Source organism: Colletotrichum spaethianum (assembly GCF_022836535.1).
Source record: "Colletotrichum spaethianum MAFF 239500 DNA, contig01, whole genome shotgun sequence".
NCBI classification, from domain to species: Eukaryota; Fungi; Ascomycota; class Sordariomycetes; order Glomerellales; family Glomerellaceae; genus Colletotrichum; species Colletotrichum spaethianum.
This window is the reverse complement of record NW_026054771.1, coordinates 1,206,090-1,231,950: the sequence shown is the minus strand read 5'-3', so window position 1 is coordinate 1,231,950 and position 25,861 is coordinate 1,206,090. Positions and strand designations below refer to the sequence as shown.

The following is a 25,861-nucleotide window of genomic DNA, read 5'->3' as shown; positions in this document are numbered from 1 at the left end:
GTGACTCTAGAACTGACTGTTGAAAACACTCATTGATTACCATATGGCAATTGCATCTATCCGTATACTAAGGCGGATGATGGCTCGTTCGAGCATGTGTAATCAATGAAACATGGCGGAGAACGTTTCTCGGGTGCATGAGCTGCCAAAGAAATTCCAGATGCTGCTTCACTAAACCCACGGGTTGTCAAATTTTTTGGATGGTCTTCCAACAATAGTCTTACGCCTGACGAGGACAGTGCAGCTCTTTGAAGCCTTCCTTGACCAAAACTGGTCATACCCATTTAGCGATTCAATATCTACAGTAAGAGAAGTAAGGGGGCGAGCAGAACCAAGCTCATTATGCATGAATTAGAGTATTTGATCTCATTCGGATACACGATTGTTGGTCATGAATCTGTTATGGGTTCATTACCCATTTCTGCCTCAAATGCTGGCCTCTGCAAGCAATGTGCGTGGCTCAATCTATAGACTTTGTCTATAAACCAATGTTTTCTCGCCAGGACGTGCCTATCTTCGAAATTTCCCAATTTCACCGCTTGATACCCTTTCCCCCTAAGCAAACATTATCTCTTCATGTGCGAGCATTTGCCAGCAGGTTGGTCAGCCTCGTCCTACGCTTAACCGCACTGCATCTCAAGCAGAACGCCTTACCCTCTTGGTGTCGGGCGGGCATGGTGAGGTGTTGTTCGGGTAGAAGATCTCGTCACCAACCCAGACGGGCCAGACCTCGTTGATGGTAGCCGTCGTTGCACCGTTCCTGGAAGCGGTGACCTCGAGGAAGAGCGTATCAGCCCGCTTGGCGGGTGACTCGCCATTGGGGCCTGTCAGAGGCACGAAAGTGAAGTTGCCCTTGGCGCCACATACGCGGCCTTTGGTCACCGGCAAGCCCCAACCGTTGCCGCGGACGGTATAGTCGGTGATGTAGTCGCCCGAAGACTGGACGTAGAAGCCGGCGTAAGGGGGATCCGCAGAATTGAAGAGGAAGGAGAAAATGGCTTCGCCCCCCGGGGGAATCGTAGGGGACCCAGAGGTCGTCACGTCGCCATCGGTTTGGTTATACCAGCCACCATAGTTGTGCTGAGGCCAGGTGTTGAACTTTTGGGCTGCCGCTGAGGCAGCGAGGATGACGCCCGTGGTGATGGAAAGGAGGTGAACCATTTTGGCTGAGATGGGCTTGAGGCTTTCAAAAACAGAAGAGTTTGGGTTGAATAGCGAGAACCAAGTCAACGACGAGTACAGCTTAAGTATTCTTTCAGACCGATTGTTCCAGCCCAGCGTTCCGATCCATTTGCACGTCAGCCCTGTATAGAAATAGGCAGAAGCGCCTATTGTGGAGCAAATGGCCTTCCAATGACCGAGCTTGACCGGGGCCTGCCGCCCGAGTAAGGTATCACGATCACAACCATGGTGGATGAGTTGCCGAGTTGGGCCTAGGTGTGAATGATCTGTCACTGGGGGTTCAATGTGAGTCTGTAAGCTCGGGTGCATTGTGAACAAGTCGAGCCTAACCGACGATAAGGAGGAGAATCGGTAATATTATATGCTAACTATGAGTCGGGGTTGGAAAAGCAGAAAGTCAATGACAAACGTGTCGAAAGTTTGCTGAAGTTCTATCAACGGAAGGTTGAGTTCGGTTCCACGAAATTAGCTCTTTGAAGGGTCCTCTGGAGTAAGGTTAAATGCGAACACGTCATAGGCCGCCCAGAGGACGTGCTCCTCCCAAACCATTAGTTTTAGGCATCGGGCCACCAGCTGAATCGTCTATTCACTTTAACTCGACCAACTCCCTGCGGAAACCTGAAGGGCTAGATCTTAAGTACCTAAGGGCCAGGTAGAGACGTCAACTCAAACTTATTCCTTTCCTTTTGTGGTTCTGACTATTACTCCCAGCCGTCCAGTTGCTACTTGGTCCGAATTGACTGTTGCCCATCAGCCTCAAACCGTCTCGTCTCGGCCTATCCAAGTCACAAGTGGCAGGGAACCAGGAACACCCCCCACTTCAGCTCGAATTGACAGCTCCCCGCGGCCCAATGAGCAGCGCCAATTGCAAGGACGGTATCTGTCTTTTCATCCACTGGCGAATCGTGACTAGTTTCAGGACGCCAATGGCCAACTCTACTCAAAACCAGCTGCGCTACGAGCTCCATATTGTAACCTCAACCACACCACTGTGCAGTAGGGAGGTGCTGCCGGCCTGATTCAGGCACTTTACTGAGGGAGCCAAGCTGAACCATGCCCGATTCCCGAGACGTTGAATCCCACCCACAGCGAACCCCTCCAGGCCTCCTTGGCTGTAGGCCAGCCCAGCTGCCAGAGGCCCCATTTTACATGCAAGTAACGACCTTCCAAGCCTTCCAAGACGGGCCCTGAACCCGGCCATACACGCGTACACGGTACATGAAGCCCGTCGGAGGGGCTCTAAACCCCCGCGAAAATCCTCCGCGATGGGCATATGTTGTTCACTTCCCTTCCCCTTCCCCTCCTCTCCCGACTCCTCCGCCACCTTGCTCCCTTCCGCCATGACCAACTTCACGATCCGCAACCTCACGGCGCTACCTGTCACCCTCAAGCGCGTCGAGCGCTTCGAGGGTGAGAGGAAGCGCACAGGGGACATCTTGGGCAACACCTTCGGAACCATCAACTCTTTTATCAACGCGACGAACTTCACCACGAGGGAGACCCACGCCAAGGGAGATGCCCACCAGACTGAGGACGTCGACGTACACGTCGAGCCGTTCACCATCAACGCTACGGACATTGGCGCGCCGGACCTCGGCAACAACGACGTTGTCCGTCTGCAGTTCGAGATCGAAGGCCACCGGTACGAGGTTGACGCCCCGAGCCCCTCTAACCGCTCCTCCGTTATGAAGAAGCTTAACGATGCGCCCCTCGAACTGACAGCCATCTACGTGCCCGATGGCGCATTCCTGGCCATTATGTCCTCGGCGAACCTCAACGCCTGGATGCGCGAGCTGCGCGACGAATACCCGCTGCCCCTCCTCTCGATCCCGGGCACCCACAACTCGCCGACATGCCACACGGCGCTGCCGTCGGTGCGTTGCCAGGCCGTCGGCGTCCGCGAGCAGCTCGACAACGGCGTGCGCTTCCTCGACATCCGCGTCTCTGTCGCCACAGACAACGACGACCTCACCCTTGTCCACTCTGCCTTCCCCATTTCCCTGACAGGCAACAAGTACTTCGCCGACATGCTCGGCGACATCTACGCTTACCTCGACGCCAACCCCTCCGAGACGGTCCTCATGTCTGTCAAACGCGAGGGCACGGGCAAGGGCACCGACGAGCAGCTGAGCCACTACCTGCGCGACCGCTACGTCGGCCGCGACGCCCACCGCTGGTTCGTTGAGCCGCGCATCCCCCATCTCGGCGACTGTCGTGGGCGCATCGTGCTGATCCGCCGGTTCGGCCTCGACGAGCCCCTGCGCGGCGAGCACGACGGCAGGGGGTGGGGCATTGACGCCCAGAACTGGCCCGACAACTGTGAGGACGGCACCGTCGGCGGCGGGCTCATCCGCGTCCAGGACTTTTACGAAATCGACCAGTCGACCAATGTCGAGAAGAAGATCAACTTCTCCCACGGCCAGCTCGAACGCGCCGCCGAGCAGCTCTTCCACCTCCCCGGCATGCCCGACTTCAACGCCGAAGCCCCGCCCAACCCATTCTTCGTCAACTTCCTGAGCGCAAGCAACTTCTTCAACGCAACCTGCTGGCCAGAGCGCATCGCAGCAAAGGTGAACCCCGCTGTGATCGAGTATCTGTGCATGCGTCATGGCGAGCCAGGCAAGGGGCCTCATCAGCTAAATGTAGGCGACGCAGCGACGGGTATCATTGTTACGGATTGGGTTGGTGCGCATGGCGATTGGGACTTGATCCGGTGCATTGTGGGTATGAACGCACGTCTCCAGCTGAAGCACTAGTTGCCTATATAAAGCCTGTGGGGAACCATCATGGATTGGCGACGCAACGAATGCACACTTGGATAGCAGGAATGGTGTCATCACAAGGTCAAAAGAGGAAGCAAAAGTGCAGCATGCGATGAAATAGGTGTTATTTAGTCAAACTATGAACTGGTATACTGTGATCTCATATAGATCATGGGTTCCTAACGGGTGCCAAGTTAGCTAATGTCTCGGTAACAAGATGCAAAAACATTTGTAAAATGGTAATCTCTCAATCAGTTCTCCAAGGTGAATCGGTTATGTTTTTTCGTCATGATGAACTCAGTACTAGAGCTAATAAATGGTCATCCGCGAGAGTGGGTTGGTTTGTAAAGAAAAGCAGTATTGACCTACCAATGGGTATTGTAGCAAAAGAAAGTCGAATTAAGACCGATATCCTACCTATGTCGCGGGTTAGCAACGCGATCGTTGATGTGAAGCAAACACCAAGTGGTTGATCTGAAGATGAATTAGCCATAGGTCTGTGAGCAGAGGCGAGAGAAGAATTACCTCAATAGTATCAGAAAGTGTTAGTTGTGTTCATGTCCGACATACACCGAAGTGAAGCCAGTCAAACAGTGTGAATACTTGATCAAATCATCATAGTATTGAACGAAGCGCAGCGTATTGCCGCTCCAGACTAGGAACATGGAAGGACCAAGAAAGAGATGTTTACCTGCGTTCGGTCCAGTCAGCATTTTCTGTCTTGACCATAACAACGCAGGCTGTGAGGGGTTTCCCTCTGGAAGAAAAACCCGACATGCCCAAGTGAAAACAGGTAACCACAATCAGTTGACGATCATCTCAACAAGAAGCCCCGAACACCCAACACCACGGGGATTGTACGTCCCCGTTTGTTTCTGGCGAGGGGCGTCGAGGTTCGTTTATGTCCGCCCGTTCGTTCAAATCTTCCTCATATGTGGTGGGTAGTGCTTGTAGGAAGGAGGGACAGTTTGCGCCCGCAGGCTAAGAGCAATTGATATTTACCTATCCGATCAATGTTAGCAAAGGTGCTATCAAGATAGATACGAGCGACAAAGGAGTGGTTTTGGCTCTAGATCAGACAAGGCTGAAACTATTGCACCGGATTCAACATTATGTATTCTGCATGAGGAATCCCTATGGTGTACGAAGTGTTCATCATATAGAGGGTAAGAAGGCTATAGGGCGGGGGCAGAGAACTGCAAACGAACCTTTTGAAAAATTGCAGTGGGCGGAGGCTTCTAAACATTGAAGCCATGAGGAAAGTCCTGGAATGAAAAAATTCTGCCGCGCGTTAGTATGAGCTCCAAAAACCCCAAACGCGAACGGCAAGTGCTTCGTAAAGAATTATGCTCAGGGTATTTCTAGAGATAATGTGTAACACCACGGGTAGGTCTGATTTGGATTGTTCAATGTTGATCAATCATCATCGCAAGACAAAGGAAAACACCTGGTGAGCTCGAGTAGATGTCAGAACGTACCCTTGGAATCCAACTGCCTGCCCCGACGCGACCGGCGCGATCGTTGAGATATGGGCAGACAGTAAAAGGTTTGCTGACCTTTGTGAGGATGGAAGAGAAGAAGTCTGTAACAGCTGTCAGAGCTTCGTTGAAAAATTTAAAGGAAAGAAAAAAAGCACGGAGTGGGGGGACCATTTGGTTCGCGAGAAGAAGCTAGCTCTATTCGGATTGGCGCGGGACACACCCACTCGGTCTATGTGTGGCGGTGCGCCCGGGAATGTCCGCTGACATGAAAGTGGCGAAGTCTATCTTATCGCCTCCCTCTCATATAAGTGACTCCCCGCGAACTCCCGTCAACCCCAGGTTCCCTCCTTTCCTAGGCACAACAACATCTCAACTTCAGCTTCACGTCTTTTCCGCTAAAAGGCTGTGAACTTTTAGGAGTCACTCCAAAAGCAACCCGCCACAATGTCTGCTGCGGGGGGCATATGGGCTCCAGTAGCCCTACGCCTCCTCCGCATGGGCATCACCAAAACCACAAAGGTGATACGAACCAAATTCGCCAATGCTACCCGTCCCGCTGTCCAGGGCGAGTTTGTACACATTCCCATCCGCACGACTGGTCGCCAGCCCATCCACCCGTCTGCTCTTCTCAGACAGAAGCGAGCGGGACGCTGGTACTCGACTCAGAGCGTTCACAGCACCGTCCGCCGATGGATCTCCACAAGCGGCTCCAGCACCTCCGGTAACGCCGGCGGTAGCGCGCGCTTCAGCCGAGCATCGTTCCCGAGCTCCAACACGGCCCGCCGCGTAGGCCAATCAACTGGCCGCGCCCCTTCGCGAGTACTCTCCGACCGAACCTCACCGGCGGTGCCATCGCTCGCACCCAGGGCGGCTACACTCTCGGCGGCGGCGGTGGGGCCCGTTACTTCTCTCACACTCCCGCCGCGCCGGCGCAAGTGATCCAGAACGTCTCGGTTGCGATGCGCGCTTTCTGTCTCTCGGGCCAGAAGGTGAGATATGACGGTCTCAACGGCCGTGGTGACAAACGCTACCGTGCCGTCTCGGAGCTCGAGCAGGCCGCACACGTCAAAATGATGGGCGCCTCCACCCGCGGAACCCCCGGCTCCTTTGTCGACTTCCACATCAGCCCCACCGTTACGGCTCTCAGCCCCTTGGCTGCTGCGGCCGCCGCGGGCTTCACCTCCGCCAATGTCGAGGCCCCCGCGACCACCCTCAACGAGGACGGCTTCCTCGACGTCCTGTCCATTGACTTTGCTCGCGCACTCAAGGACCTTGCTGTTGTTTTCGCCGATTTGAAAAGGCTCGCTGTTTTGGGCGATTTGCCCATCACTATGGAGAAGGGAAGTGTGCTACGAGTGCGGTTTCCCGGAGTTGATGCCGAGACTGTTGAGCGATTGTGCGATGACGCCGGCGTTCAGCGTGGTGTTGTGGGCCAGGATGCCGAGTTCGACGCCGACGTTGGTGCGCCGATGGCCCTTCACTTCCCTTATGCCCCCGGTGACGATGTGAAGACCATCACCTCGCCTGGCGGCTCAGTTCGATCCCTTTCCGGCATCGACGTTGACTTGGAAGAGGCATTCATGGACGAGATGGAAGAACACTCATGGACGTCGGACCCTGAGGGGTATGAGAGCATGATGCCCACTCCAAAGACGAGCGAGCAGTGCTCTGACGAGTATGAGGGTTTAGAGGGCATTTATAGGTTCCTCGAGGAGTGCGACCGCAACAAGGGACGGTTTTAAGGATGCAGTGTCCTAGTTTTACGAATGCTTGATGCTACAGATTGGTTTCTGGGCTATGTAAGGATCCACACTCATTGTACAGTAACATATGACTCTGGCCCCCCTTGTGGTCGAGTTCCTGATCACATTTTCTATGTCGCCAAAAATGCTATTCACCAACAGGTGATTTTATCTCTTTCTTATTTTACTTTCATTTTTGTGCGTAAAATTAATATGGTAGCATTTTCAATAGCCTGTGCGGCATTTCCATGTTGGTTGTTCCTAGCTAGCTACGACAACCCTATTGAAAGCTTGCTAGTCCAGCTCCATGTTGCTCCCTATGAAGTGAAATCCATTTTGCAGGATAATTTACATCTTCAGTTTGCCAAGCTTAGGTGACAAAACAATTCAGTCGTCAAGCGGGAGACCCATAGCCTTGAACCAAGTCTTCTTTTCCTCTTGAAGCAACTCTTGATCCTTCGCAAGGAGCTTGCTTAACGACTCCGCTCGTTCGCCGCTACCAAGAAGCGCAGCATATGGGGTAATGAGGCGGATGAGATCCCCAGAGGCACGAACGCCTGGAGCAGACATCGGGCCCTGGGAAGTCGTAGGACGAGGCTTCAAGGGCATGAGAGGAACCTGAGCCTTCTTGGGTCTTCCTCTTTTCTTCTGCTCTTTCTGCTCCTGCTTGGGAGGGGGTGTTGGGGAACCTTGGTCGACTTGGGTCGGAGCGTCGACCTTGCCAATAGTCATGATGACACTCTTCGAATCATGATCGTCTCGGTTTCTCTTCTTCTTGCGCGATCCAGCAGTGTGGAGAACCCAAACCTGGCCATCCTGCGCCTTTGTTGCCTTCTCGTTGCACTCTACGGGGGCGCAAACTGGCTCGGGGGTCTGGATGCTGAAGGTACGGCGAAATCCAGCCCATGGGTTCAAGAGGTTGTAACCAGCCATCTTAGAGAACGGAGCGACCGGAGCAATAGGGGATTCGATGCGCGTGGGCGTGGGGCCCCTCGAGGCGGGTTTGCTGGTAGAAGACGTAGCCTCGAAATCATAGATATCAGAGCTGTTGGCCTTGTCCTGGCTAGGATGACAGAACTGGCTCTTTGTCTCGGTGGTTATGAATCTGGATTTTCGCTGTCTCTTCTTGTTGCCTTCATTGGTAGCAGCCTGCTCAATATCCGTGGTTTGGACAGGCTCTGTCAGCTCGTGGCTTTCTTGCTTCATATAGTCGAAGATGTCATCTGCAGATCGCTTCTCTTTTTTGATCTTCTTGAGCGCACCGGCGCCTGAGTTACTGTCATGGCTAGAACAGGTCTTGCGTCCCTTGAGACCGTTTTGTTCATCTGCGTCATTGCCAATGAAATCAGCAGAGATGGATGCAGTTGTCTTAGTATTCTTCTTCTTTGTCTTGTTCTTGACCATCTTTTCTTTCTTGGCAGTATCAGCGGGCCCAGCGTCGTGTTTCTGCGTCTTGGAGACCAGACCAGTGACGGTTTTGGATTTGTCGTCTTTCACCTCTTGCTCAATCTCGACGGTGGCGACACAGTTGGGTTTCTGAGACTTCTTATTCTTGTTGGTCTTGCCGCCCTCATCAGTTGAACCGTAGTCTGCTTCAGCTTTGACAATGCTGTTGTGATCCTTCCTGTCGTTGGGATTCTGGAGCTGGGTAACGACGTCTTGCTTGCCACCTTCCTCCATGATCTCAGTCTCAATAGAAGATATGGGTTTGTACTTCTTGTTCTTTTTCTTGCTCTTCTTCGCACCCTCCTCCATCTTCGTGTTGCTGTCCTCTGTAGAAGTTTGATTGTCAGCTGCGGTAGCGACCTCTGTGATAGGCTGCGGGCTGGTGTTGCTGGTTTGTCCGTTGTTTGCCTTCTTAGAGGGCTTAGGGTACTCATCGGCTTGTTTTCTCTTCTCGGTCTTGGTACCATGGGCCTTAGCGGCAGCGGTATCCTTGTCCTTCTAGGACACGGAGCGCTTGGGTCTAACGCCTAGGTCGCTCTTTGGAGCGCTGTGATTGTCGTTGTTGCTGTTGCCTTGATCCCTTTTCTTAGAGTCCCAATTGACAGATGAGGCGTAATCATCACCGTGACCGTCCAGCTTCTGCTTGCATCCGCTTTCCAGAGTCTCGGCCTCACCGCGAAGCTTGAACAACACGGTTCTGAGGATTTCGACATCGCGAGTTCTGGCATCCGAGGGGTCCATTTTCAAAAGCTTCTCCCTGTCGGCCAAGACCTTGCTCTGACGGCGAATGAACTTATTCTCCTTGGCCTTCATGCGAACTGACATCTGGAGCAACTTCTCTTGCTGAAGTTGGGCGCCGTTGGGCTTGTCGGTGCGCTTCATTGCTTCTGTCATCTGGCTGTCTGTCTCTCCTCTCTTCTTGATCATTCGTTTGACTTCTCTAAGCAAGGCACGGCGGTCATTGTTGTTGAAAGGCTTGGCCAAGTCGGGACCATCGCCATTCAGGAGCTGCGCTGCCTTGAGAGGCGGCATCGTGGTGGTCTTGAGTGATCAGTCGAGAATAAGTCGTTGAAGGAGGTGAGAGAGAAGCGAGTTGGAGAATAGCCGGCTTTGATGTATATCTCAAGACCAAAATATCATACTCTTGTCGGATAAGGAAGCGAGAGATGCCTTGTCGATTCAATTCAGTAGTGAAATTTGGGAAAGTCGAGGGTAATGAAGGAGCTGAAGGAAAGAGCTTAGTTCAGATGAAATGTTAAGGAAGGCACCTGTCAGGGAAGTTTTTTCGTGGGTACGTGGGTACGTAGGTAGGTACCTAGAGCTTCGGAGGGGAGCTTCAGGCAGTCGGAGCGAGCAATGACCGATCTCCGCTGTTAAGCGACTGAAGCGGACACTGTGGAGCCTCTTCACCTCTGAGAAACCGCAACATAGCGTATCCGTTCAGCTACATCTCAAAATCTATCAACGAAGCTTCAGACGACTTCACGACGGCAAGACAGCATTAGTGATAAAGATGAGGCACAGTCGGCACTAGCCCTTCCTGGAAATCGTTGGCCCATCATACAGATCCCGAGCTCAAGATCCGGGGTAGTCGCAGAGGGCCCTATGGCGCAACTCCACCCCCACATCTGAACCTCGGCATTGGCGGCCTACGTTTCACTGCTACTGGAGCTGACCTGCTCTGTCCGGCTAGGTGGCCGGTTAGTTAGCCACAGCTACGCCGAGGGAAGTTCTTCCAGCGCCTGTTAAAACCGCCGCGAGGTCCCCAGCGCTCGGCCGAGGCGCAACGCAACTTTCGATTGCCAGATCAGAAATTCCCCCGCCCTTTTTGGTATCTTTACCAATTGAACTCTCAGCTCGAATCGCCTCACTGCCTGCAAATACACACACTATACATATACACGTTTCTCAAAAAAGCCACAATGAGCGGCCCCGGTGTCGGATTCGAATACCCTCGCCAAGAGGTTTCTTGGCTGAAGCGCGATGTGCTGCTCTTCGCGAACACCATCGGTGCCACCGCTGACGAGCTTCACTTCCTCTATGCAAGTCCTCCTTTCTTGCCCCGATACCTGCGATATTTTATAGCTAACCCTGAGCTTCCAGGAACTTCACCCTAACTTCGCCGTCTTTCCCACCTACCCTCTCATCCTTAGTGAGCCAATCCGATTCGACATCACTTACGTCTTAGCTCACAACTAGCCAGCGTTCAAGGGCAACACCCAGGAGGTAATCGACTTCTACGCCGCCCAAAAGGCTGTTCAGATCCCCAATGTTCCCTCGTTCGATGCCCGCCGCGTCGTCGACGGCCAGCGCAAGATCCTCCTTCATAAGCCCGTCCCCACCACCTCGGCCGGCAAAAAGTTCGAAGTCCGAACCAAGGTCCTCGGTGTTTACGACAAGGGCCGTCCCGGCTCCGTCGTCGAGACGCAAACCGACCTAGTCGAGCTCCCCAGCAACGAGGTCTACGCCAGCGTCATCACCAGCAGCTTTTACGTAGCCCAGGGCAACTGGGGCGGCCCCAAGGGCCCCGCGACCGAGAACTTCCCTCCACCAAAGGACAAGAAGCCTGATGCCACTTTTGAGCAGCAGACGACCAAGGAGTCGGCGCTTCTGTACCGCCTCAACGGGGATTACAACCCGCTGCACGCAACCCCGGAGCCGGGCAAGAAGATGGGCTTCCCCGGAGCCATCATGCACGGCTTGTACTCGTGGAACTCGACGGCTCACGGTCTGCTGAAGGCCTTTGGTGGCAGTGACCCTGCCAACATCAAGGAGTACCAGGCCCGTTTCGCCAGTCCCGTTATGCCTGGCGACAAGTTGGTGACAGATGCCTGGAGGACAGGCAATCTTAAGGATGGCTGGGAAGAGGTCCGTTTCCAGACCAAGGTTGAGGGCGGCAAGGTCGTTCTTAGCAACGGGCGGGCCCTCATCAAGATTGTGGAGTCTCCTAAGTCGAAGCTGTAAAGTTATGTCTAAAAATACTTGTCGGATTTATGAGTACAGCTATTTTTAATTACAAAAATAACCAACCTACATGCCGTGGTGGTGATCACGCTTATTCTCGTAAGATGTGTCGTGTAGTAGGGGTGCTCTCGCTAACAATTGTGGCCTTCGGGGACAGCTCCAGTGAGAGCTCAATCGCCCGCATTCTGTGGAACTTTCTTGTTGCCTGAACATTACATTACAACATCAACTAAGCACTCAAGAAATGCGCTTAAGCTGCCGACCAGACCAACGGTGTCAATAAACCACCGAGATCCAATATGGCGTCCAGTAATCACATCGGCCAGCGGCTGTCCTATGATGGCGCGCTTTGCACGGTCCGCTACATTGGGCCCGTCGACGGCACATCGGGCACATGGCTCGGTGTAGAATGGGACGACGCTGGACGCGGGAAGCACGACGGCCAACATAAAGGCGTCCGGTACTTCTCTTGTAACTCGCTTTCCATGATCTGATGCTTTGATCACCCAATCTCTGACCAGCGTGGACAGGCCTTTCCAAGAACCCCACCGCCGCCTCATTTGTGCGGCCGTCCCGCCCCGCCGACGCTGCGCAGAGCTTCGTCGCCGCGCTGCACGGCAAGTACAATGCCGAGGCGGTCGCGGAGCGCGAGTCGGAGATCCAGATCGTCTTTTTCGGAAAGAAGCCTGCCGAGGAGGTCGGCTTCGACAAGATCCGCCGACAACTTGCGCGTGTTGAGGATCTGACCATCGTGATCCTCGATGGGGCACGTGTCGCCATCGATGTTGCGCCTGGGGACAAGAGCGTCAAGGAGACGAGCCCTCTCATCACGGAGCTGGATATCAGCAGAAACCTTTTTGAGGAGTTTGAACAAGTAGTGAAGATTTGTCGGGAACTCGGAAGCCTGAGGAGCCTGAGACTCAAGTGCATTCTCTTCGCCCCCCACTCTATGTGTCGTCTGAACTGACTTATGTCTAGTGGCAACCGTTTCCGGGTTATCGAAGACGAAGAGACCAGTGCGTTCACGAATGTTAAGGACTTGGAACTCGAGGAGACGTTGTTGGGCTGGGAAGCTCTTTGCGGGATTGCTTACAAGTTTCCGTCTCTGTCAACTTTGAGTTGTAGCTTGAATCAGCTGTCGGTCCTCCCAACCGTTTCATTCGGCGCTCTCGCCGACACACTGACGACTTTAACACTCGAATTCAACGGGTTCACCTCCTTTGCCGACCTTGCGTCCCTATCCTCTCTCAGCTCTCTCCGCAACCTCCACCTCAAGGGCAACAGCATCTCTACCATCTCCCGTCCATCCGTCCCGACACCCGTCTTTCCCCCAAGTCTGCAGTACCTCGACATATCCTACAACGCCGTCATGACATGGTCATTCGTTGACGTTCTCCCCACGTCCTTCCCAGGCCTCACAGCCCTGCGCCTCGCCCACAACCCCGTCTACGATCGCCCCGACCCAGACGCCATCGGCGGCGGCACCCAAACAAAGTCGACAGACGAGGCCTTCATGATCACCATCGGTCGCCTCGGCGGCCTCAAGGCCCTCAACTTTACCCCGATCTCGACCGCGGATCGTGCCAATGGTGAGATGTTCTACCTCTCCCGCATAGCTAAGCAGCTTGCCTCTGTCCCCGAGGCCGCCGAGCCCGAGGTCCTAGCCCAACATGCTCGCTACGCCGAGCTCTGCGATATTTACGGCGCTCCGGACATTATTCGCCGCGACGAGATTGACCCAACGTACCTCGAAGCTCGCCTCATCACCGTACACTTCACGCACAAGACAATGACAACGAAGACGATTACAATTCCAAAGTCTTCCGACATCTACGCCGTCAAAGGCGTCGCGGGAAGGCTGTTTGGTGCCGAGCCGTTGCGTCTCCGCCTGGTATGGGAGACAGGCGAATGGGATCCCGTCGGCGGGTTCGATGAGGACGAGAATGCGGATGACAGCAGCGACGAGGAGGATGCCGGGGTGGGCGGTGAGGGAGCTGAGACGGGGGCTGATGCTAGTGCGCGGGAGGAAAAGGGTGGTAGGTGGGTGAAGAGGGAGGTCGAGCTCAAGGACGGACCTAGGCAGCTGGGCTTCTGCGTGGACGGGATGGATGTCAAGATCCGCGTGGAAGATAGGTGAAGGCTAGATCTCCCCCAGCACATAGCCCTGTTGTGGATGGTCTTTGGCAGATTTGTCGCACGGGAACTTGCATGTAGACTGCGTCTGGTCTGGCGTGTCATTTTGTTTGCTATGTCTGCGCAAGCGACATGGAAAGGGACGCATGCTGCCGCGCCAGATATTGGACATCTTGGCCCTGTAACTCAGACAAACGAATGAGGTAGAAAGGAAGATATGGAAGGCACACCGGCATTTCTCCCTCCCTGCGTGCTTCCACTACAATCTTTTATCTCCTTCAGCAGCATTTCTCACGTTGCCCCCTTCAAGCACCTTCGCGGACCATTCAATATCTAACAGCAATGCCACCCATATACTCCGAAGCCTCTGGCAAGTTTAGAATGCCTCCAATCAATAGCAACAAGAAGGGCCTCACTCAGTCCATCCATAACCCACAGGCCGCCGATGACTGGCAGTTGCGGCCAAAGCATTTCATTGTCCGCGAGGGGGGCGCCATCGTACCTCTCATCCCCGTAGACCTGCTACCCACGTACCTCAAGATCCACGGCATATCACGTACAATGAGCATCGAGGACACGGCCGGCATGTCCAACTTGGGCATATTCCCGCAGCCGGAGGGTCATTTTCAGTTATACCCCTTTCGCCGACCAATGTCATACCTGGCAGCTCGATAGACCTTAGTCACAACGACCTATCTGCCTTCGATGAGTGCACTCCTCTCCAACAGATCGAACGGCCTCGCAATATCGCACATGAACCCGACCCTAGGGCCCCGGTGGCGACTTGGGATTCCGAATCAGTGACGAAAGACTCACGAGTTCCACCCTCCCCTCAGAATATGGCCCCGGAAAAGCCCCAGCCCCGGCCTTTGGCATTGGAGCCTCCAGCTCATAGAGTCCTAGACTGGGCCGAAGACACAGAGTCCGTCTCCACTGATAACTTCTCGGCCACCGACGAGGGCCACTCGACCTCCCCGACATCTAATACGGCGTCCAATCCCAGGAAAGAACCTCAGCTTCAGCGGGCCTCCATCATCAGGAAGGAAACGTCAGCAGTCGAGATCGCCAACGGCATGCTCGAGCTCGGTCGCACCCAGTGCGCCACCCGCCAGGCTCTGCCGCCTCGGACGAACATGCAGAACAATGGTGACGGCACCACGAAACCCTCCAAGACGGGTAAGCAAAGGGTGCCCCGGCCCGCGGGCAGCTTGTGCCGGCACTGGTGCCAGACTGGCCAGTGCAGCTGGGGAACAGAGTGCCGGTACACGCACCAGATGCCAGTGACGCTCGAGGGGCTCACAGATGTCGGCCTCACGGAGCTGCCGGGCTGGTGGCGGCAGGCGGCCGGGCTGCCTGTGGAGGGGACGATCGACGTTCGTATCTTCGCTGCTGCTGCTGCCCCTGCCGCTGTCGGCGTTGCGAAGAAGAGTCCATCCACCACTCTGGCACGAGGCAACACATTGATGACCCCATCCCACCCGTCTAAGAAGGGCAGATTCAAAGCTAAGAGGGAAGAGAGTAAGATGACGGAGGAGGTTCACGTGATCAGGCTTGGGGTCGAGAGGACCCCGACAACAGCTGCACCTCCCATGGTGATTGGACTTGGGGGTAAGAAGAAGCCGGTGCTGAGACAAGTGCAGGCGCAGATGCCAGCGAGAAAGGATCAACCGCAGTATGAGGAGGTTGAGAAGCTTGTTGACATCTGAAGCTGCAAATGTGAGCCTCTAGACTTACTCGCAATCATGATCTTAGACATGTCGTTCCCTAGCGTAGGAGCAAGCCCTTGGATATGAGGTATCTCATTGTCCTTTGACTTGGTACCTTCAACCTCGCGACATTGTGAATCTTAATTTCAGTGTGGCCCTGCTGAACTCGCCATTTATTGCGGCGCGACGAATAGCCGCCGCCTGATGCTGATTGAAAGAAGGTGGTAGCCAAAATGCACTTTTGCAATTGGATAATATTCCCACTCCCGCGGCTGTGTTACCAGTATTGAGAGCATCAACACGACGTCGAAGTTTGATACCGGAAATGAGAAAATGCAGGCAGTTAATTCATGCGAAGCCATTTCCTACATCCGTGTACTGGCTCAACTTCTCGGCATCGGACCATTTGAAGGAACGGCGACCAAGGTGCCAATGGAATGGATTTAAGCATCTGGACGTGGATTCCTCCTAAGTGGTCTCCAGGGTGCAGTCTGCACGGTTAGAGTGCTGCTTAAGTCCAGTCCTTCAGCTCGACCTCTCACAATTCCGACCGGTCGGGAATCGAGGGATCTCGTTGTTGCTAATTCCGGTGTCCTCTCTCTTAACCCCGGCCAATCAGACCTCTGAGATCTCAATTCGGACGCCAATGCAACGAAGCTTTTACGGGAGACCCACTCTTTACGCCAACGTGCATTCCGCTTCCTCGTCATTGAAGACGGGGAGAGAGAAAAATGAGAGAGATACTTTGGTACTTGCGTGCGGTTCCAGTAAAAAGCTCTCTTTTTTTTGGAGACGTCGGAGTTGGTGATATCACATTGAAGCCTTTGAAGACCAAGGTATATATACCATGGGCCCCTTGGTCTGGTCTAGCATATCTTGTTGGACATCAATCTCGATATCCACTACACTTCAATAACCATACTACCCCGCAGCCCAGGGCAAAGTCACTCAATTGTTCAGTAACCTAACAACAACAACACACTCTTCACACATACATTCACAACAGACAACGAAAGATGCCTCAGCTCAATGGACAGGAAGTTGGCCAGATCGGCTATGGCCTTATGGGCCTTACCTGGCGCGCGCAGCCCTGTTCCGAGGAACAAGCCTTCGAGGCCATGCGTACCGCACTCAAGAACGGCAACAACTTTTGGAACGGCGGAGAATTTTACGGAACCCCAGAGTACAACAGCAGTGTCTTGCTAGAGCGCTACTTTGCCAAATACCCCGAGGACGCCGACAAGGTCGTCCTTAGCATGAAGGGCGCCGTCAACCTCGCGAATCTGCACCCGGATGGCTCGCCCGAGGGCATCCGTACCTCTCTTGACAAGATTATTGGACAGCTCAAAGGCCGCAAGAAGGTCGACATTTTCGAGTGCGCACGCCGCGACCAGAACACGCCTCTAGAGGTGACCTTTGGCGTCATCCAGAAGGAGTACATCGACACGGGTAAGGTCGGCGGCATCTGCCTCTCCGAGGTCTCTGCCGCAACAATCCACGAGGCTGTTAAGCATGCGAAGATCGTCGGCGTCGAGGTGGAGCTCAGTCTCTTCTCGACGGATGTCCTCGACAACGGCGTCGCTGCGGCATGCGCGCAGTACAGCATTCCGATCATCGCCTACTCACCCGTCGGCCGCGGCATGCTCACGGGCCAGATCAAGACACTCGATGACATCCCCCAGGACGACATGCGCCGCCACTTCCCACGCTTCAAGCCTGAAACGTTCGACATCAACATTAAGCTGGCTGAGCAGGTCGCGGCGCTGGCGAAGAAAAAGGGTGTCACCCCGGCGCAGCTGGCCATCGGCTGGACGGTGGCACTGTCGAAGCGGCCCGGCATGCCAGTGATCATTCCGATCCCCGGTGCCACGACGGCAGAAAGAGTTGAAGAGAATGCAAAGTTGGTTGAGCTTACCGATGAGGAGATGGCCGACATCGACGCGACATTGGCCAAGTTCGAAGTCGCCGGCGGTCGTTACCCTGACGGGGCACCCGTCAACACCTAAATCAAAGTTACATGTTCGGTCATGCTATCTGCGGAAGGTCTTTTTGCGAGTTAGCCCAATGTTCTGTACTTAGGATCAAAGTACACAATGGATGATGATGGAGAAACGGGCTCAGTGTTGCAGTAACGCGAAGATTTTATCCACAGGTCGGCCTTGCGGCCTTCAGCATTGCAGAATTCTAATTTGTTCATCATATTGCCGTGAAAAAGTAATAGAAAACACACTCAATGACTTACCATTCGCGATTCATGAAATTTCGCAGTCGCCCGCTGTTGAAAGCTGGCGGTTGATGAAGGTGGAGTGAACGAGGTGAGAAAATTGTTCGTCGATTCTTGGGAACAGCCTTTATCTGGTGGATGACTAAGCAGATCGCTTCTCAGTTCTGGAGGGCCACGCAAGGAGGTGGATGCTCTTGGTGCCCACCGTAAGCCGTACTCACTCACTTACGTCAAGAATAGAAGGAAGCCGTTGGGTGCTAGGCGCTAGGGACGGACGCTTCGACAGATAAATTTGACATGCTCGAGAATAACACGGTATCAGGGTATACAGGAATGCGCCTTTTACCAACAAAATCGAATAGTAGTAAATCCCCACCTAGAGGTAGGGCGTACGCAGATAGAAGTTGGCTTCTACACCATCGCTCCATTGAGCCCGTGGGCCTCAACTCTATTGACCAGCTTCTTCACGTTCGTCCACTCCTCCGCCTTCAAGTCATCTCTACCGCCCAGACCAGACGTGACCTCGAAGACGGTCAGCACTCCATCGATACCTCCTGTGGCCAGGCGCTTGCCCTCGGAAGGCTCCCAAACAACCTTGTTCAAGCTCTTAGCCAGCATGGTTCTACCATCCTTACGAGAGCTTGGCGATATTCTCGCGACAGGCTCCTCAGTCTCGACCGTGATGTCCCACAGCTCAAGCCATCCCGCGCCATCAACGAGAGCGAACACGCTAGGCTTAATCGGCGACCATTGGGCGTCGTAAACAACATCTTCTCGCACAAAGTCGATGAGCGGCGAAACCGTTGGTTCACCTCCTGCAGTAGAGGTTGCAGCAGGCGCGCGAACCTTCCATAGCCTGACACTCCAATCGAGTGACGATGAGAGAACCAAATCGCCGAGATCCACCGGTCCGCGCGCAGGATGAAAGTCTACGGACATAACAGGTGCCGTGTGACCCTTGTAACTGACCCGAGCATCAACACCTGCCTTTGCACCAGCTCGGTCGTATCTGTGGCAGGGGAAAATTGTGCCCTCCTCGCTACCGACGAGAAAGAAGGTTGGATCGGTCTGCGGGAATGCCAAGCAGGTCGGGCTGACATCGTCCAACTTGTATCCGGGTGGTGCTTTGAGCTCCAGCAGCTCCTGTGGCTGGGCAAATACATCCATGCTCCAGCCGCAAACCACGCCGTCCGTCGAGGTGGAAATGATGTTATTTGCGTTCTGGGTACCGACGATATCGACGGAGTAGATGGGATGCGTGTGTCCATATCCTGTAAGGGGCGTCTTTTGCACGGGTGCCGATTTCGCTCTCATGTCCCACAGGAGCACCTGGCCGCTGTAAGTGCCACCGATAATGAGGTTCTGGTGGTACGGCGAGAACTTGGCTGTAAGAACATCGGACTGTGCATGGAAAACATATTCGGGTCTGTCGCGTAGGGCCAAGCTCCATACTTGGACGAGACCGTCTGGCTCATGTGGTGCAGTCGGATTCTTGGTGTATGAGGCCAGCATCAGCTCGGAATGATGATGTGAAAAGTCGATACTGCTGATCATGCGCTTCTTCGACCACCTTTCATCAAAGAACTGTGCCACTTCCTTCACCCTACGGCGGCCCTTGCCACCAAAGTTGCCGCTTTCGTCGTCTTCATCATCAACGTCTTGACCTTGGAGTGCGTAGTCGGTGAGGATGTCGTACTCCTGATCGAGTGCTCGCTCAATGACCTTGGTGGACTTTTCAAGGAAATCGGCAAAGTCAGGCGCACCAGTGACGGCCTCGAGCTCTTCAGTGGTGAGTTTGCGCATGGGGTAATTTGCCTTGGTGGAGGCGTCGTTCGGAATGACCCCGTCCTTGAGCAAATCCAGCGAGGCCTTCAACTCTTCTTCCACTTCCCTTCTGATGTCCTGTCGCAACTCTTCCTCCCGATCCCGCTGCCTTCTACTCAGCCTCTTGCTGGGTGTCGATGTGATTGGGGGAATGTCCTCGTTGTCGGAGAGCGACTGAGCTCGGGGTCGAGTCGGCGACGTCCATGCTTCGGCCGTTTGTACTCCCTTGCTGTAAGAATGTACCTCCTTCACAGGTGAGGGTGGGCATTCGTATATTGTGGTAAGCGGCGCCGTCGTCAGGCTCAGCTGTACAGGTGGTGCTGCGGGAACTGGAGCCGGCGTTGCTTGACCGTTGGCGGGGGTTGCGAATTCCGAGGTCGCGGTGCTCAACTCCCCGGCGCTGAGGACGCTGTTTGGTCGGCTGCCCCTACGAGCCGGCGATGCTGCCCCTCCATTTGTAGATCCGGGCCTGCTTTCTCCTACCAAGCTGTTGATCAGAGTCTCGATATCGCGGCGATTTTCGGCTCGGCCTGGCATAGGCGACACAAGCTGTTACTTCAATCAATAGGTTGTGCGAATACGAAGACCAAATGAACATACGTCGCCTGGGCTTCCTGTGCTTTGCCGGCTTGCTGTTGCTTGGCTCGCGCGAAGCTCCCTCTGTCGCTTGAGCTCCGCGAGCTTAGCCTTCTTCGCTAGGATTTCATCTCGTCGCTGTTGCATCCTAGCTTCTCCTTAATCCCATCGCGGGACTCGCCGACTATGTGTAACAAACGATCGCGGGGAAGGTAGGCACTGCTATTGCAATAATAGCTGGGGTTCGCTAAGCAAAAAGGGGAGGCGGTTTGAAGAGAGCGGATCGTCGATTCGCTGTTGACAGAGTGACTGTGACGAATGTTTGGCAGCCGTAGTGTCCTGGGCCGTTTGGCTTGATGGGGAGTCCTTTACATGCGCGTTGTCCCGTCGCGATTCCAGAGAGACCCCTGTTTAGAGGTAGGTACCTCAGCTGCTGGTTGACTGCAAGAAGATACCTTAGCGGCCCCTGCATTAAAGTTGACATTTGGTCCCTATTTTCCTGAGGCCGGCGGATAATCCCACTGGGAAGCAGCTCACCTGGCAAGACAGATGATGCACGTGATTGCGCCAGATCGGCAAAGGACCGGCAAAACTGTCCTGCCGCCTTGGTACGCCAGGCAAGCTGCTCTGAGCAAGCGTGGCAAGGTAGCCGCTGTAAGCTCTCTCAGTCAGCAGGCTTAGGTGCGTCCGGCGCAGGCATTGGGCGACCATGGCGCGCCATTGGCAGTAGTGCTGGGCTGGTGTTCCCCGTCCGAGCTCCAAACGCCCGGGAATGACCAGACGGCCGACCAGTGGAAAATCTGCGAGTTTTCCCGAGCCAACTCGCATATTTTCAAAACTTCACACCTTGCGTCCCCTAACGTAATTCCCTCGACAGAGCTCCGAAAGGGTCAATTGGCAGCCATTGTCAACCCGCGCACTGTCCTTCCCATCGCTCGCTCCCTCCCGAAAGCAGTCGCGCAATCCAGGCAATTGCCCTCAATGTCTTCCTCCTCAGGAGTAAACGTACGTCTTGTCCTTCGCCCTCGTCCGCATCCCACGGAGCGACCAGCCACCCTCTCCTCCCTGAGCCGACGAGCGCCCATCACCGAGCAAACAACACCGGACCCTACGCGCTTGTCTCGAGAACAGGAACAGCCCGGCTGATTGATGGACTTTATAGGTGCTGCGATACACGGCCCTCGGCCTGGGCGTGTTCTACGGCTTCACACATCAGCGATCGATCACAGCAAGCCAGAAGGCTGCCGCCGCCCAGAAGGAGTACGAGCGCAAGGAGAAGTTGATCGAGCAGGCGAAGGCCGAGTTTGCGAAGAAGAACCAGCCCCTCAAGTCGGCGGCTGCTGATGCCGGAGGTGTGTTTCTTTCCTACCCAGCGAGACATTGCAGGACCCCAATGGTGCAAGACAGACTTGTCGCCATCGATAGCTGCCCCCATATGACCCGAGACGCTGACACTGGATACAGCCAACGTCGACCCGATGGACCCCAAGTTCGACCTTGAGGCCTACTTTAACAACCTGGTGAAGCAGAACCCGTAAGATGGATGATCGCTTGATGGAGGGGACGGCTTGCACAACGGATAGACAGGGTCAGGATCGGGGATACGCCTGCGCAAAGAGAACACGAAGAGTCCTTGCAAGGGACTAATAATCTGGTCTTTCGGCAGCAGTAGGTGCATGGAAGGCGCCACGCCCGATGTCACTGCATAGACATTTCCTTACGTCTGTTTACCGGATGTACATGTGTACAATACGCTCAACTAGATGACAATTCCAAGGAACGAGCCATTGGATGACATCAATCACTTTTTCCTCTTGTACAGAGTTTGGATCCCTGCCAATGATCTGGAATCCATGTCAGGAGGAAGCATTCTCTTTGTGATTTGTAATGCTTGATGGGGCGTTTGTCCACCTTCTTGCATCACGTGCATCATTTTGCTATGGCCGTGAATGTTCTCTGCGGCAGCTTGCTGGTGAACAATTGAGAAACACCTTATCTGGGCAAGAATAACTGACTGCTTTACCCATCAGTAATACCTGGGGACAAAGTGGAAGCTAGCTGACACCTAAATCATGAAATCACCAGTTGACCTTATGCTAAGGATGAGTACAGAACCTCGCATGATTCTGTATCTCACTGTGAATGAACGCAATGTCTTCTACCTCGACTCCCTAATCATCTACCCGAAGATCTCGGAGACGACAACTTATCATCCCCAAAGTCCCCAAGGCCGAGCCCGAAGCCCAGCATTGGCCCGGCCACCCCGGATTCTGTTGATCCGGGTCATTCTTTGTCCGAAGCACGTGATGCCACCTCCTTGACTGACGTGGAAGCACGACTCCGGGCGCTCGTCAGTGGGTCACACCACTGAACGGAGAGGCTCCTCACCTCACCTCCTGGACCGTGCACCCTCCCCCTGCACCACCGATTCAGATGCATAAGCTCCAAGCTGTCCTTCTCAGATACCTGGCTGTGAGACAGAAGGTTGTCGTCGCCAGCTCCATTTCGCAACCTTCACAACCACGGCCACTGCCACTTCACACCAATCGCGGCCAAAATGACGGCCAAACCTCTGGGACCCCTCTCCGGAGGCAGCAACGAGAACACTAGAACTGTTCTTAGAGTCACCATCTTGTCTCTGATTGCAGCTGCCGCTGTTGCGAGTCGTCTCTTCTCCGTCATTCGTAAGTGCCCCTCGACAGTTTGCTAAGGGTCGTCTTGCATCAATCATCACCACCAATTGGTGGCCAGCCTGGCAAGAAGGGCTTGTAGTATTTATCGGACTGCATATATGCTAACTCCAGTGATTCAGGCTTCGAGAGTATTATTCACGAATGTTGGTTTCCCTTCGCTCTGGGCACCTTCCCGCTCCCGATACTAACTGCTTCCTAGTCGACCCCTGGTTTAACTTCAGAGCTACGAAATATCTCGTCGCCAATGGATTCTATAAGTTTTGGGATTGGTTCGATGACCGCACCTGGCATCCTCTCGGTCGGGTTACTGGAGGAACTCTCTACCCTGGTTTGATGGTAACCAGCGGCGCCATCTACCATGCACTCCGAGCTCTTACAGTCCCCGTCGATATCCGCAACATCTGTGTCCTTCTCGCACCCGCCTTCTCCGGGCTTACCGCTTACGCCGCGTATCTCCTCACCAATGAGATGACCACATCGCCTTCGGCCGGCTTGCTCGCGGCCATCTTCATGGGTATCGCGCCTGGTTATATCTCTCGATCAGTTGCCGGCAGCTACGACAACGAGGCTATCGCCATTTTCCTTCTCGTCTTTACCTTCTTCCTGTGGATCAAGGCATTGAAGCTGGGTTCCATGCTCTGGGGAGCCCTCTGCGCCCTGTTTTACGGCTACATGGTTGCCTCGTGGGGTGGTTACGCCTTCATTACCAATATGCTGCCCCTGCATGCCTTGACCTTGATCCTTATGGGTAGATACAGTACGCGTCTCTACGTCAGTTATACCACCTGGTATGCCCTTGGAACTCTGGCCAGCATGCAAATTCCCTTTGTTGGCTTCTTGCCCGTCAAGACCAGCGAGCACATGCCTGCTTTGGGTAAGTTAGAAAACCACACATCTGCTTGTTGCCGACTAACTTAAGAACCAGGTGTCTTCGGTTTCCTGCAGCTCGTTGCCTTCATCGACTATGTCAGAGGCGCTATCCCCAGTCGCCAGTTCCAGACCTTCGTCTACACTTTCCTGGCTGCGACTTTTGGCGTTGCGCTCGCTGGCTTGGTGGCTCTGACCTCTTTCGGTTACATTGCCCCTTGGGGTGGTCGTTTCTACTCTCTGTGGGATACTGGATACGCCAAGATTCACATCCCTATTATCGCTTCCGTCTCTGAGCACCAGCCTACCGCCTGGCCTGCCTTCTTCTTCGACCTTAACATGCTGGTCTGGCTCTTCCCGGCTGGAGTTTACCTTTGCTTCCAGAACCTCAGGGATGAGCATGTCTTCATTGTCGTTTACGCCCTTTTCGGCACATACTTCGCTGGTGTCATGGTACGCTTGATGCTCACTCTGACCCCTGTCGTTTGTGTTGCGGCGGCCATCGCGGCTTCGCAGATCCTCGACACCTACCTGGTCGCCAAGTCACCTAACCCTGAGGACTACAAGCCTGAGGACGCCGTCGAGGGAAACCCCAAGAAGGCTGGGAAAGGTGGTCTCAAATCGACTAGCAAGCCCGTCGTTGGCATATACACCTTCCTGTCCAAGGGAGTTGTTGTCGGTGGCATGTCTGTTTTCTTGCTTCTCTTTGTGCTTCACTGCACCTGGGTAACCTCCAACGCCTACTCTTCCCCCTCCGTTGTTCTTGCTAGCAGATTGCCCGATGGCAGCCAGCACATCATTGACGACTACCGTGAGGCCTACCAGTGGCTGCGCCAGAACACGAAAGAGGACGCCAAGATCATGTCTTGGTGGGACTACGGCTACCAGATTGGTGGCATGGCCGACCGCCCTACCCTCGTCGACAACAACACCTGGAATAATACTCACATTGCAACTGTTGGAAAGGCGATGAGCTCTCGTGAGGAAGTCAGCTACCCCATTATGCGTCAGCACGAGGTCGACTACGTCTTGGTGGTGTTTGGTGGTTTGTTGGGCTACTCCGGAGACGACATCAACAAGTTCTTGTGGATGGTCCGTATCGCTGAGGGTATCTGGCCTGAGGAAGTCCAGGAGCGCAAGTTCTTCACCCCCCGCGGAGAATACAGAGTCGATGACCAGGCGACCGAGACTATGAAGAACAGCTTGATGTAAGTGACTGACGAAATCTGTTCAATGATGAATCGATACTGACAACTGCGCAGGTACAAGATGTCTTACTACAACTACAACTCGCTCTTCCCCGCTGGTCAGGCTCAGGACCGTGTTCGTGGCGTCCGTCTCCCCGACGTGGGCCCTACCTTGAACACCGTCGAGGAGGCCTTCACCAGTGAGAACTGGATCATCCGCATCTACAAGGTCAAGGACCTTGACAACATTGGCCGCGATCACGTGGCCGCTGCCGCCTTTGAAAGAGGCCAGAAGAAGAAGAAGCCGACGAAGAAGCGCGGTCCCAGAGTCCTCAGAGTTGACTAAGTTAACAACTCTTTTGAGCCATCAGGAAACATTTTTTCATGGCCGCATCTCATTTCTTTGTTTCGGGACAGGGATAGGTGGTTCTAGATTCCACATGTAGACAGAAAAGCATGCTTCGACAAATGTACACTACTTGATCATGACCTCTTCATCGTGCAGCCTGTTGAATTCTCATCATGGTTGAGTGTGACAAACCCACGCGGCGCCCTGGCCATGCTCATATTAGAAATTATCCATGATGACTGTTGTTGAGACAAATAGGATGAGCTATTATATATCTCGCCTCTATCACAAAGCTTAGGAAATCCGTTTCCTGGATGGCGTTGGACAACGGCTGACAGGTTGGTTATTACTGCATACAATCCCACATTGGCCCAGATCTAGGCAAACTACACATACCGGGACAAGCATTGTGGAATTGTGCATAACTCCAAGAGACAAGCCTACAATGTTCTTCTCTTCAGATCGGGCCAGTAAAACATATTTAAGTATTAAGACTGGGTCAGGTGTCCTTTCTTCAAGCATCTCTTTGTGATAAGGCTTGATTTTGTATCGTTGCAATGTCGTTTGCTATGGGCAGACTGGAAGATGTCCTCAGGAGGGCTGAGGGAGAGCTGAATCAAGAAAACATGGCAGCATGAGAAGGCACGTATCTATACATGTTTAGAACCACGTGATTTGGGTTGCTCCTTCAGTTAGCGCTGCTTTGAAGTTGTGCTCTTGAGGCA

General features: G+C 54.0%; 13 protein-coding genes across 13 annotated transcripts; 10 read left to right on the top strand and 3 right to left on the bottom strand.

Moving 5' to 3' along the window:
- Window positions 1–636: 636 nt before the first annotated feature.
- ColSpa_00316 (uncharacterized protein) lies at window positions 637–1,161 on the bottom strand (the record flags this gene model as incomplete). The annotated part of the gene is made up of 1 exon (XM_049266528.1): window positions 637–1,161. One exon carries the CDS (start codon window positions 1,159–1,161, stop codon window positions 637–639), a length of 525 nt encoding a protein of 174 aa, XP_049122485.1.
- A 1,361-nt stretch (window positions 1,162–2,522) lies between these two features.
- Window positions 2,523–3,938, top strand: ColSpa_00315 (1-phosphatidylinositol phosphodiesterase; the record flags this gene model as incomplete). The annotated part of the gene is made up of 1 exon (XM_049266527.1): window positions 2,523–3,938. The coding sequence occupies one exon, from the start codon at window positions 2,523–2,525 to the stop codon at window positions 3,936–3,938; it is 1,416 nt and encodes a 471-aa protein (XP_049122484.1).
- Window positions 3,939–5,869: 1,931 nt separating this feature from the next.
- On the top strand, window positions 5,870–7,167 carry ColSpa_00314 (uncharacterized protein; the record flags this gene model as incomplete). Its single annotated transcript, XM_049266526.1, has 2 exons — window positions 5,870–6,183; window positions 6,216–7,167. 2 exons carry the CDS (start codon window positions 5,870–5,872, stop codon window positions 7,165–7,167), a joined length of 1,266 nt encoding a protein of 421 aa, XP_049122483.1.
- Window positions 7,168–7,554: 387 nt separating this feature from the next.
- Window positions 7,555–9,645, bottom strand: ColSpa_00313 (uncharacterized protein; the record flags this gene model as incomplete). The annotated part of the gene is made up of 2 exons (XM_049266525.1): window positions 7,555–9,111; window positions 9,139–9,645. 2 exons carry the CDS (start codon window positions 9,643–9,645, stop codon window positions 7,555–7,557), a joined length of 2,064 nt encoding a protein of 687 aa, XP_049122482.1.
- Window positions 9,646–10,535: 890 nt separating this feature from the next.
- On the top strand, window positions 10,536–11,577 carry ColSpa_00312 (putative dehydratase NIT22; the record flags this gene model as incomplete). The annotated part of the gene is made up of 2 exons (XM_049266524.1): window positions 10,536–10,659; window positions 10,817–11,577. 2 exons carry the CDS (start codon window positions 10,536–10,538, stop codon window positions 11,575–11,577), a joined length of 885 nt encoding a protein of 294 aa, XP_049122481.1.
- A 299-nt stretch (window positions 11,578–11,876) lies between these two features.
- On the top strand, window positions 11,877–12,544 carry ColSpa_00311 (tumor susceptibility gene 101 protein; the record flags this gene model as incomplete). Its single annotated transcript, XM_049266523.1, has 2 exons — window positions 11,877–12,048; window positions 12,099–12,544. 2 exons carry the CDS (start codon window positions 11,877–11,879, stop codon window positions 12,542–12,544), a joined length of 618 nt encoding a protein of 205 aa, XP_049122480.1.
- A 3-nt stretch (window positions 12,545–12,547) lies between these two features.
- ColSpa_00310 (tubulin-specific chaperone E) lies at window positions 12,548–13,714 on the top strand (the record flags this gene model as incomplete). Its single annotated transcript, XM_049266522.1, has 1 exon — window positions 12,548–13,714. The coding sequence occupies one exon, from the start codon at window positions 12,548–12,550 to the stop codon at window positions 13,712–13,714; it is 1,167 nt and encodes a 388-aa protein (XP_049122479.1).
- Window positions 13,715–14,052: 338 nt separating this feature from the next.
- On the top strand, window positions 14,053–14,385 carry ColSpa_00309 (uncharacterized protein; the record flags this gene model as incomplete). The annotated part of the gene is made up of 1 exon (XM_049266521.1): window positions 14,053–14,385. The coding sequence occupies one exon, from the start codon at window positions 14,053–14,055 to the stop codon at window positions 14,383–14,385; it is 333 nt and encodes a 110-aa protein (XP_049122478.1).
- A 164-nt stretch (window positions 14,386–14,549) lies between these two features.
- ColSpa_00308 (uncharacterized protein) lies at window positions 14,550–15,416 on the top strand (the record flags this gene model as incomplete). Its single annotated transcript, XM_049266520.1, has 1 exon — window positions 14,550–15,416. The coding sequence occupies one exon, from the start codon at window positions 14,550–14,552 to the stop codon at window positions 15,414–15,416; it is 867 nt and encodes a 288-aa protein (XP_049122477.1).
- Window positions 15,417–16,432: 1,016 nt separating this feature from the next.
- On the top strand, window positions 16,433–17,422 carry ColSpa_00307 (pyridoxamine 5'-phosphate oxidase; the record flags this gene model as incomplete). The annotated part of the gene is made up of 1 exon (XM_049266519.1): window positions 16,433–17,422. One exon carries the CDS (start codon window positions 16,433–16,435, stop codon window positions 17,420–17,422), a length of 990 nt encoding a protein of 329 aa, XP_049122476.1.
- Window positions 17,423–18,051: 629 nt separating this feature from the next.
- On the bottom strand, window positions 18,052–20,001 carry ColSpa_00306 (cytoplasmic dynein 1 intermediate chain 2; the record flags this gene model as incomplete). The annotated part of the gene is made up of 1 exon (XM_049266518.1): window positions 18,052–20,001. One exon carries the CDS (start codon window positions 19,999–20,001, stop codon window positions 18,052–18,054), a length of 1,950 nt encoding a protein of 649 aa, XP_049122475.1.
- Window positions 20,002–21,021: 1,020 nt separating this feature from the next.
- On the top strand, window positions 21,022–21,578 carry ColSpa_00305 (ATP synthase subunit e, mitochondrial; the record flags this gene model as incomplete). Its single annotated transcript, XM_049266517.1, has 3 exons — window positions 21,022–21,045; window positions 21,203–21,392; window positions 21,505–21,578. 3 exons carry the CDS (start codon window positions 21,022–21,024, stop codon window positions 21,576–21,578), a joined length of 288 nt encoding a protein of 95 aa, XP_049122474.1.
- A 1,019-nt stretch (window positions 21,579–22,597) lies between these two features.
- Window positions 22,598–25,133, top strand: ColSpa_00304 (dolichyl-diphosphooligosaccharide--protein glycosyltransferase subunit stt3; the record flags this gene model as incomplete). The annotated part of the gene is made up of 4 exons (XM_049266516.1): window positions 22,598–22,724; window positions 22,933–23,607; window positions 23,659–24,808; window positions 24,863–25,133. The coding sequence occupies 4 exons, from the start codon at window positions 22,598–22,600 to the stop codon at window positions 25,131–25,133; spliced, it is 2,223 nt and encodes a 740-aa protein (XP_049122473.1).
- Window positions 25,134–25,861: the final 728 nt, after the last annotated feature.